We start from the raw sequence: 11,743 nt of genomic DNA, 5'->3' as shown, positions 1-11,743 counted from the left end.
AGGCATAAGATCAGAGCCAAAAAATATCACAGCACTGAATCACCACTATTGGCTTCTGTTCTCAGTCTGCGGCAAAGATACCACATCCCACTCACCCAACAGCCTCTCACCCACCGCTTTCCAGTAAGAGTGAGAATATCTGGCAACATGGACATATGAGGGCTGCCGTGTATATGAAACCAGCACCAGGGCTCTGTCATCACTTTGAAGGAGCTCTGACTTTAACTGAGTCTGATAGTGTCAAAGCCAAGGTGAATGACCCTTTGCCTTTACCTCACCTGATATAACTATTATAAAAAGGTTTCAGATTTTTATAGAATTCTTTTTAACTGCCTCATACATCTTCTTTGGTATTAAACTTAATCAGCCTTGTACGGCAGTATAGTGCACCTGTATTTCATGTGACCTCTTTTGCTTTAACAGAATTCTAGGCATGAGTTTACTGTGACAAATGTTGTGACAGTAATGTATGATCCTTTTCCCAGGTAACATAGGACTTCATGCCTAACACGCAATCTAGTCTAGGCCGCAGTCCACCCCCACAAAGCTGCCCACCCTATCTCACTGACTTACTGGCATCTACTCCACCCAGCTACTGGAAACCCAATGACAGCTGGGGTAAAGTTGGCTGGGGGTAGGGGTGGGGGACTGCGGGGGCTGTGATGTTTGAAGGGGGGGTTATTGTGGGCAAGGCTACATATAGCAGCACTCTTGACTCCTGGTCGTCATTCTACTCAAGTCTTCCAACCCTGCCAGTTTCAACCCGGCATACACCCCAGAGATTTCCAACCATGAGCAAGTCCTACAGTGCCTCCGCTGAGTCGGCCTCCTCCTACCGCCGTACCTTTGGCTCCGGATTGGGCTCCTCCATGTCCAGCTCTCTGTTCTCTGGCCTGGGCTCCTCTGGCTCCTCACGCTTGTCCTCCAGAGTCTATGAGGTGACCAAGAGCTCCTCCTCACCACTATACTCCGGTCATCGTTCCTCCGCATCCTCCTTCAAGGCAGGACCTGTGATGCGCTCCTACGGCGGTGAGAAGCTGGACTTCAACCTGGCTGATGCCATGAACCAAGATTTCCTGAACACGCGCACCAACGAGAAGGCCGAGCTGCAGCACCTGAACGACCGCTTTGCCAGCTACATTGAGAAAGTGCGCTTCCTGGAGCAACAGAACCAGGCCCTTGTGGTGGAGTTGGAGCGTCTGCGCGGCCGTGAGCCCACCCGCATCGCCGAGATATACGAGGAGGAGATGAGGGAACTGCGCAGACAGGTGGATGCGCTGACCAATCAGAGAGCTCGGGTGGAAGTTGAGCGGGACAACCTGGCTGATGACCTTCAAAAGCTCAAACTCAGGTAGGAGAGGGTTTGAAACTAACCACATTGTATCAGTGAAACTTGCTTGATGGTTTGACAACAAATATATAGAATTTCTGTTCTATATATCATACAAAATAGGTAGAGAGATATATGATCATATACTTGTAGAACAAAGCAAAGACCAGTTGTAGGCAAAAGGAGTTCCCAGTTCAAAATGTATTGCCCATTAAACAGACCACGTGAAGCTGTTTTAAAGACGGCCTTAAAACAGAACAGCAATGTCTTTGTAACACCTTTCAATGCCATGGTGGGTGGCTTTCTATCACTCCTATCTATTTTGACTCTAGTTATGCAACAGCATGTCTGGCCTTAAAGACATCACAGAGTGCTAGACTTAAAAGAACCTGGCTGTCCATGTAATTGAGGCCCTGAACTGTGACCGGAGGAAATTGTGGAAAAGGACACTCATTCATTTTTTTTTCGAATTTATTTCTACATAGATGCTTTTTACTATGACAACAGACATGAATCTCAATTAAATGAAAGTTAATGGTCTATGTTACATAATTTGACAGTAACATTGCTCTCAAAACCCTAGGCCAAGGCTCCTGCAAAACTCAAGAAATCATTTCAGCTGACAAACATCCTGTAGTTCTAAAATCATCACATGAACAAAGGCATGTGGCATTTTTCAAAAAGTATTGCCGAAAAACAATGTAATTTTACCTTACGGATATTTTTCACAGGATTCAGGATTGAATTAGTAGTGATTGCCTGTGCCTGTGGAGGCTAAAGTTCTACACATCTATAAAGGAATAAGCTCTGAACATGGTCTTGCCAGCTGTGATATTAACACAGGACGAATCATAAATCTCAGAAGAAGTTCATAGGTAGGCAAGGCCATTCAAAATTACTGAGACAATCATGAGTTACAGAGTGGGTAAAAGAAAGAGGGAGGGAGAGAGAGAGAGAGAGAGAGAGAGAGAGAGCGAGAGAGAACATGAATGAATGCTAGTTTTACCTCCCAGTATACAGTAACCCCACGTAGTGACCACTGCTCTAGCCCATGCTGGAGGTAGGGTGTATGTTATTGGAAATGTGGTTTGACAGTATTAGAGTTGCGCTCCCAACTGCAAGAGGACCCACAGTCATGTAAGAGCGACTCCCAGATTAGAAAGCTATTATTATCCTCCCCAACATGCTCTCCCCAACCCCCCCAGCACTGCGGAGAATTCTCATCTCCTAAAATACCCTTATCTTGCAGCCTCTCTCCCTCTCTCGGTGTGTGTGGGCGGGCGCATGTGAGTGCGTATGTGTGAGGGAGTGAGCACATAGCACTCAGGGGACAGCAGGCATTAGAGTGTGACTGCCCCACATTAACAATACTGATTCACGATAACCATTTGTAGGCTGTTAATAGCAGTTGCTATTCATAGGCATTGCTTAAGAGGACTAGATCTCTGCATAAAGTAAAGATTGCCTAAATGGGAAATGAGAGTAATTTACAATAAACAGATTTTTCTCCTCTAAAGTTCAAACTTCAACTCTGGAACTTGAAAATCCAGATGTATTGATATATAGGATGCAGTTCAGCATATATGTATATCACCTGGATAATGTTTAATTCATAAAGCTATGATCACTTTTATAAAGGGTTCCTTATGGTTCTTTAGTAAGGGCAGTGGTTCTATATAGAACCATAACAACTCAAGGAACCATTTGAATGAGAGATCTTCTAAAAATGGTCCAATACAGCACCAAAAAGTCCAAGAATCCTTAAAAGTGCTATATAGAGCCACTTTCAATTGTAATTGTAATTAGTGTACCTAAAGATAAATATATGGAGAGTTCACAAAAAAGTGACACCTGTTACATTTTGACATGCCACAGGTTTGAAGGTTTTACAGTTCCCTCGATTTTATAGCATAGAATGTAATGAAGTTATCAGCCATCTGCATGCCCTGCCATTGAAACATCATCCGATGTGATCAGGCTGCCAACAATCGCATGCATGAAACCCGATACATGCCATTTGGACTAGGTATCACTATTTCAAAGGAGTCAGGGGCATGAAGTTTAATGACCAATGCAATGGTGTGATTCCACATGCCATAAAACTTGGCTACATGCCCAATCCTCATCTGACCTTTTGCATTGTTAGTTTATGGTAAGGCAACACCAGAAGGCCTCGTTTCTTCTAAATTAAAAAGCAGCTGCCTATGGAATGAGTGGCCAAAGGAGACTGAACTATTTTTGTATATCTATATATATATATATATATATATATATATATGACCATGCCAAAAAAATGCTTGTGGTAAAAAAATTGATATGTTGTTACCCAGAGTATTAAAAAGAATAAAATTGAACTATGTGCTGTTTCCCCTGTGGACATTCGTGAGGTGTTAGATGTTATATTTTAGGTACAAAGTGTGTCTGAGCACTTTTACAGTCTTGCATGTTCTTGCACAGGCTTCAGGAGGAGATCCACCAGAAAGAAGAGGCCGAGAACAACCTCTCTGCTTTCAGAGCTGTAAGTCCGCCTCATGCACTAATAAAATGTTTCACATTTTCAATTTTCATTGATTCTTAAAACCGTACTTGAACATTACCTGGGGGTTTAATTTGAAACAAGATTGAAAGAGACTCCATGTTAATTACATTCTTATGTTCCTTCTAGGATGTTGACGCCGCTACCCTCGCCAGGCTGGACCTGGAGAGACGCATTGAGAGCCTCCAGGAAGAGATCGCCTTCCTCAAGAAGATTCACGAGGAGGTCTGTGTGCTTTTTATAGCCAGTGTTTGGTCATTCTGTCACTCACCACAGACTCACTGATCTGCCCTCTGATCTTTAACTGTTTTGGTTCAGCACAGAATTTTTACATATTCACACATATTCAGCACTATGTACAAAAACATAGTTTGTACCACACACACACACACACACTCTCTCTCTCAAATGTCACACATTCACACACATATACATGCCAGATTTCCAAAGGTTAGTGCATTTCATACTCTCACCTTGTTCTGTCTGACATTTGGGGGTGAAATGTTAATGTGACACATGCATGCGCGTGTGTGCGTGTAAGTTGGTCAGCTGTTCTCTGACAGGAAGGGGGTAGTGTAATGCTGTGGAACAGATGCATTTCTATAATTAAAACCTGAGCAAGATTCAGACACGCAGCTGTGACACAGGACTAGAAAAAAGACTACACATTCAACTGCCCCATATTTTCTGTTTATTTATGGAAACATTATGCACTGTACTTGTGTACTGTACATTAGATTCATTTACTCATTATTAGATAACAAGATCTAGTACTCACCTGAACCTGATTTCAAGCTGTTGCACAAGCTAGGCACGCTACATAGCTTTAGCATGCATTCATAAAATGTTCAGTTATTTAACTTATTTATCTCAAAATTTCAGTGAATTGCCTGTTCTTGTAACTGCTGATTCCATTTTTCCCCAATTTTTTGCCCCATTTTCTACTCTACTTTGTAAAGCCATTTACCCAACCCCCATTTATGTGAACTCCATCCCTGTTCATGTGAACCCATTTGCGTTCATGTGAACTCTAGCAAATGGCCCTCTGTCCCCTCTGACACATGTGAAGCCAACCACCACTTCTTTTCGTACTGCCACTGATACAGCATCGCTAGCCAGCCAGCGTGCTCAGAGGAAAGCGCGGCTACCCAGCTCCAATACAACAGCTAACGGATGCCTGTTGTTCTCTCTCAGACTCCAGCTGCTGATGGCAAGCAGCATGACCCAAGAATTAAACCAGCAATCCTCGTCAGAGTGGCAGTGCCTTAGTCCACTGGATGCTGATTCAATTTTGCATTTCTGTGTACAGGAGATCCGTGAGCTGCAGAACCAGATGCAAGAGAGCCAGGTCCAGGTCCAGATGGACATGTCCAAACCCGACCTGACTGCTGCTCTGAGGGACATCCGCATGCAGTACGAGGCCATCGCCGCAAAGAACATCTCAGAGGCTGAGGAGTGGTACAAGTCCAAGGTGTGTCACAGAGAAATAAACACTACATAGTGTCATTTTGACAGGTAGAGGGGTGTGAATGAGGTTGAGGTCGAACATTTACTGCATATATACTTAAATATATAATGCTAAATGAAAACAATCCCAATCCCACGTACAAAAACTTTGTTGAATAGCAGAATGCAATTCTGTAAAACTGCGTAAGTAGGATCTAAGAAGAAATGTTGTCTAAGGAATGATTGGTGAATAAGGCTCACTGATCCAAATGCATTTGAATTGCCAGAAGGGGTGTCAGTTAAAAATTGAATGATCTTGGCATTTTGTCATTCTCGCTCCCTGACTGTAGCTAATCCCTTTTTATCCACAGGTGTCAGATCTGAACCAGGCTGTAAACAAGAACAACGACGCTCTGAGACAGGCCAAGATGGAGAGTATGGAGTTCCGTCACCAGATCCAGTCCTACACCTGTGAGATTGACTCTCTCAAAGGCACCGTGAGTAGCTATTCAATCTCTCCTTCTTTATGTACTGTGAGCAGTCATCAACAGCCACTGAAATCCAGATATGAGCAAAGACCAGAACACCTGATTTCACATGAGAAGTCCTTAGGAAGCCTGAAACATATTTGCCAAGGTCTTTGCAGACACTGGCTTTCACTGAGTGTCTCTCTCTCTCTATTTCTTTCTAATTCTCTCTAGAACGAGTCTCTGATGAGGCAGATGAGGGAGATGGAAGAGAGGATGGGCCGCGAGGCAGGAGGCTACCAGGACAACATTACCCGTCTTGAGGGCGAGATTGCTAAAATGAAAGATGAGATGGCCCGTCACCTGCGGGAGTACCAGGACCTCCTCAATGTCAAGATGGCCCTGGATGTGGAGATTGCCACCTACAGGAAGCTGCTGGAAGGAGAGGAGAGCAGGTGAGGGGTTAGAGTTAGACTGTAGTACTTATTACTGTAGTATAAGCTTATTTATTAAGTAAATTATATATATATATATATTTATGCTATTTCAAACACCATTGCTGCTGACAGAATAACTTGTGGACAACATTGTGCATTACAACATAAGTTATAGGTAAAGCTTTACAAAAATTGCTCCCATGGAAATGTTTTGAACCATGCAAGCAGGAAACGTCCAAGATTAAACTGGACTAAATATAGCTGAGTAAGGATGTGTCAGCTAGGTCATGTTAAGAAGTACAGAGTGTACTTGTATGTGCTGTATTTGGGATGCTGGTTATACAAACTTTTTTCAAGCATTGAACATCTAGTTTACAGAACCTGTCATCGCTTTCCTTTTCAGAATCACTCTGCCTCCACAGTCATATTCCTCCTTGAGCTTCAGAGGTGATGTCAGAGGTGAGGCCTTTATATGTTTCTGTCTCTCTCACACACACACTTTACATGTATTATATATTTTATTACATTATATCTGTCACATACACAGACACACTCTCTCTTTTCCCTTCAAGCAAGAATGAGTGGGTGTGACATACCCTAAACTGTCCACCAGGGGGAGCAAAGTCATTGTGTTGAGATTATATGCTCTTTTTTTATTGTGTCAACTGTTTTTGTAGTGGTGGAGCAGCCACATTAACTAGCGATCCCAATATTCAGTACAGATCCTAAGACTTCCTCTCTTACACAGACAACTTCATACAACTATTTACATATTAGTTTCATAGTCCTTCAAAAAGAATAAACATAACTAAGAGTACTGTTAAAAGTACAAGATCCTTGAGGAGCTTATAGGTTTATAAAACATGTTTATAAAAATGCAACAAAGCTAATGATAGTTATCACCTGTAATATTACAGAGACCAACCCAGAGCAGCACCAACAGCCGCGTTCCTCTGAGGTCCACTCCAAGAAAACAGTTCTGATCAAGACCATAGAGACCCGCGATGGAGAGGTGAGACACACACACACAAACAAATCTGATGTGTAGAGGTATTGTCTTTTAAACTGCATTCAGATTATATAGTATCAGATCATATACAGTATACTAATCAGGACAATAGTTTCTTTTACCTCTTCATTGGTCAGGACCTGCTGGAGGGTCCAGGCTTCCATTCTTTACTCTTGTAACTGAAGAATAAGTCAGATTTCACTGATTCTATGTCATTACTGATGTAATAAGCTTTGGAATTTCATGATTTAACCCCTTTGACTACACTGCAGGGAGTCTTGCAGTTTAAGCCATAGTGAAACCCATATCATTGCTTCTTCACTCATTTTTTCAGCCATCTGCTTCCTTATTTCTCATTTCCTTGTAGACTAGAACATCTAGTGAGGGAATGAGTGCCATGAGTGCTCAGTGTGTAAGTTAAGAGCAGTTCATCCATCCCATCTCTTCTTCATCCCTTCCTTTCCTGCCTCACCTGTTCGCACGCACTCTATCTCTCTGAGAGTCCACTTCCCATAAAGCACCGCTGGCCTCCCTGAATGCTCCCCAGGCAGCATCATTAAAATCCACTGAACAACACTGATAGGGACTGTCCTCTGTGTAGTGCCATGCCGAACCGGGCCGAGGAGAGCGTTATCACTAAGAAACACATTTCTGACTGCACAAGACTACAGAGACTGGCTGTTTATCATTAGCTTTGACAGATAGTTCTGCACCGTCCCTAGTATTCATTTTCAGCATAAAAGCACAGTAATTGGAATTCGTCTTATTCCACCACATGCCTGTCCCATTCTTCTTTGCACTTTTCCGCCTGCTTTACTTACCTCACACATCTCCTAGCCCATCTGTGCCGAGTTTTATCCGTCTTCTGCCGGATGCATGACTGATCTCCACTGTTTGTCTCTCCCCAAAGGTTGTCAGCGAATCCACACAGCACCAGCAGGACATCATGTAAAACCAGCAAGAAGAGCCAAGCAGTATATCCCCACAGAATTCGATCCCATTTGAAACACGGACATTTCCATGCCACAGAGGCCTTCAAGTTTATCCTTTTTATAATGCGTATTCTCATAACATGACACCATGGCCCATGACCCCAAGCAGCTATGGATGAATACGAAGACAAACTTGAAAGTGTGCAAAAGAAAGAAGAGATTAGAAGTGAAGATGAATCCATGGCAGGCATTGCTAGAAGGAATGTCAGTATACAGCTGAATTGTGTGTGCATATGTTTGGGTGTTTGTATGCTTGTGAGTGAGTGGGTCATATTTTTACTGAGTCATGTTCCATCATGACAAATGATACACAGACAAAGGTATTGTTAACTTCACAGAACACTAATTCTGCAGTTTTGGTCAAATGAAACCAGAATCAGATCCGATAAACCTTGTGTCCTTGATATGGCCAGGAACACAATTCATCAATACAATGAGACTTTCAGAATAAAATATCATTCCTTTGTGATTACTGGATTAATGGAATACTGTATTCTCTGAGTCACCACACTACCGTCACTCACACTGTTTTCAGTTAATGTTCAGGTTATAACTAGAAAGTCTGTAAAATTACCACATGACTGTGTAAAACACTTCTAAAGTCATGTTTTATTAAACTCCACTCCGAATACTTTTAATAAAGAATAAACAATCACTTTATCACCTGTCTATCAATTAATCAAGTTATTCATCCATCCATACATACATCCATCCATCCAGTTAAATGCAACTATATCTATCCATAGTTGGATGCAATGCTTGCTTGCGTTTGCATCCACAGAGGATGTACATCTTCTACTATTTGTTCCTTTTGAAGGTGTGTCAGTGTGTGTTGCGCTGGTATGAGTGGATCAGATTCAGCAGTGCTGCCGGAGTACATAAACACGTCACTGCTGGACTGAGAATAGTCCAGCAACCAAATATATCCAGCCAACAGCATCCTGTGTAAAGCATCCTGTGAGCACTGATGAAGGACTAGTGTAGCAACAGTCTGCTTCTGTCTCTGACTTTACATCTACAAGGTGGACCAACTAGATGAGAGTGTTGAATAGAGTGGACAGTGAGTGGAGCCAGTGTTTAAAAACTCTAGCAGCACTGCTGTGTCTGATCCACTCTTACCAGTACAACACACACTACTAACACCACCACCATATCAGTGTCACTGCAGTGCTGAGAAAGACACAGCACCCAAATAGTACCTGCTCTGGGGTGGTCCTGTGGGGTCCTGACTATTAATGCATACTATATATATGCATTAATAAAAAAAATGTAAATACATAACATATGCTGGCATGGCCTTCTCCTTACACATGTAGGCTACAGTTAGTTCCTCCTTCTGCTCCACTTCAGGAGCCAACTGTCAGCTCCTGAGGCCAGAGGCCATGGCTGAAGCGTATTTGTGGAATCTTTCTATCATCGTGACCTTTCTCTTTCACTGCTCATAATCACCTCTCCTTATCCATCCAAAAGCATGCGTCCTGCCCCACTGCCTCGTTCAGAGCTCCGGCTGACCTTTAGAATGCTTCCCACAGTCTCACCATCTGATTACATTGTGCTGCTCCACAACTAAAGTGGAGAAGATAACAGCCCTGGCTACTGTGCCCAGCAAACACAGGGGGAGATCATGTAGTCTGTGTGAATAAACTCTACTAAAAAATGCATGTAGCCAACTGTAAATAAAATGTAATGGGGAGGTTATCCTACTTTGCTGCCTCTACTCTTTGATTCATGGCAGAATTACTCATTTTAAACATTTTAAGGGCCCTTGTCAATTACAGGCCCTCAGAATCGTGGTGCATCTGCTTTTTCGGTGATACATAAGTAATTAAGCAATTTTAGTTAAAATTCCAATTGCTCATCATTTTATAATTAACTAAATCCACACATTTCTAATTTAAATATCAATACAGAAAAAAGATGATAATCAATACAAATAACAGTAACAACACACCAACAAATAGCATTAAGGTAAATCTCTACCATATTAACACGTTTTTGATACAAAGGTATGCTAATCTTACCGTGTCAAAGGAGTTTCAGTCAGTTGACTGATGGATGTCTTCACTGGTTCAGCTTTGTTAGCCTCAGAGCAGCACTTCAACACAGCTGTATCAGTCTAATACAGCTTCAGCAGTAACATTTCAATAAAACCTTATAGATCTGTGATAAATGTTTATGTTGTTAATCCTTTTTATTTTAAATAAAAGGCTGAGTGCATCTCAAACCTGTCAAGATTAAGAACTAGGCCTCACATGCAGGACGATAACTTGGGTGGTCCGAGGGTGGACCAGCAGAGGTATACAGTCAGCTAGTTGAGCCAGTGGGCCGATATATGCTTGCTATCTGAGTAGGTGTCACACAGACATTTTCTCTCCCTCTATCATTACTAAATGACAATACTGTGTCTCCAACACTGGGTGTTAAACGGGTGCAGGGGTCAAAGCTCTGCCTCTCTCTCTTTTCCTCTTTCTGAACGCTAGCTGTCTAGTTGTGTCCTCCAGAGAGTCTGGGCCAATTAGCAGCATGGTGTTGAACATCAGGCTGTAATTGGGAGTGTGTAATCATGCTAAAAAACCAGCTACCATCCTCTCATCAGCAGAGGCTAGACCACCTCAGAGCAGAGGAACATGAAAGAGAATCCCTTACACACAGCCCTGCTGTCTGAGGCGGCAGAGAGACGATGGAAAACACTTTAAGATGGAGCCCCTTTTCTCTGCAAAACTGTGGATAATGGTAGGGTAATGATCAAACCTTCTCTATACTTCTACAAGCGCTAAAATGGGGAGGAGAACCAAGTGGGGTGGCATCTGTATTTTTTAAAGCAAATAGTTTTGCAAAAACAATTAATATGAGCAGATAAGACATTTGGTCTAGTTTACAAGAGTTGATGCTAGGCTAGCATTGCTAATACACTAGACTTTGACAGGCACCAGTTTAATTTGCATACACACATGCCAAACTTTTTATTTGGTTGAATAATCTAAGGTTTTTTTCACAAATTAAAAAAATGAATACATGAATGTATTTTTAAGAGACATTACTGTATTTGTATTTACAGAGATGAGATTGGTGATCATCTAGTACAGTGTTTCTTAGCAGTGACAGTCTAGCATCCCTCTTCCGTTATCAGATATGGCTTTACTGATCTGCTACTGATCTTTTTTTTTTTGCCAACCTGTTCCTTTAATAATAAGAAAACTACACATTTGGCTTTTTACGTAGATCAGAAGTATAACAGATTCATCTAAATCTACTGTCACACCATATATCCCATAACTACAAACAGAAGCAGGAGCATTAAGCTAACTTTAATGTGATTTCTTATTTTCCTCAGTGCAAATGAATTCTGGCACTGCAGGGGAACACACTTTTAATTTCAGCAGAACAAAAATGACTGTGCATCCAAACCCGCTCAAGCTCATTTTCCTTTTATAGTTGATGCATGCCCTGGAGTCACTGCCACACACAGTGTAGAACATTTCCAACCACTATGTATGTCAAACTTCTCATTTCAGATCATGCTAAC

At 42.1% G+C, this 11,743-nt stretch overlaps 1 protein-coding gene across 1 annotated transcript; it reads left to right on the top strand.

The window, feature by feature from the left end:
- Window positions 1-706: 706 nt before the first annotated feature.
- Window positions 707-8,833, top strand: desma (desmin a). The gene is made up of 9 exons (XM_072685072.1): window positions 707-1,351; window positions 3,788-3,848; window positions 3,996-4,091; window positions 5,176-5,337; window positions 5,684-5,809; window positions 6,014-6,234; window positions 6,620-6,675; window positions 7,134-7,228; window positions 8,136-8,833. The coding sequence occupies exons 1-9, from the start codon at window positions 792-794 to the stop codon at window positions 8,175-8,177; spliced, it is 1,419 nt and encodes a 472-aa protein (XP_072541173.1). The 5' UTR covers window positions 707-791; the 3' UTR covers window positions 8,178-8,833.
- Window positions 8,834-11,743: the final 2,910 nt, after the last annotated feature.

This window comes from Salminus brasiliensis, chromosome 8 (assembly GCF_030463535.1).
Source record: "Salminus brasiliensis chromosome 8, fSalBra1.hap2, whole genome shotgun sequence".
Lineage (NCBI taxonomy): Eukaryota > Metazoa > Chordata > Actinopteri > Characiformes > Bryconidae > Salminus > Salminus brasiliensis.
This window is presented reverse-complemented; position numbering and strand designations above follow the sequence as displayed.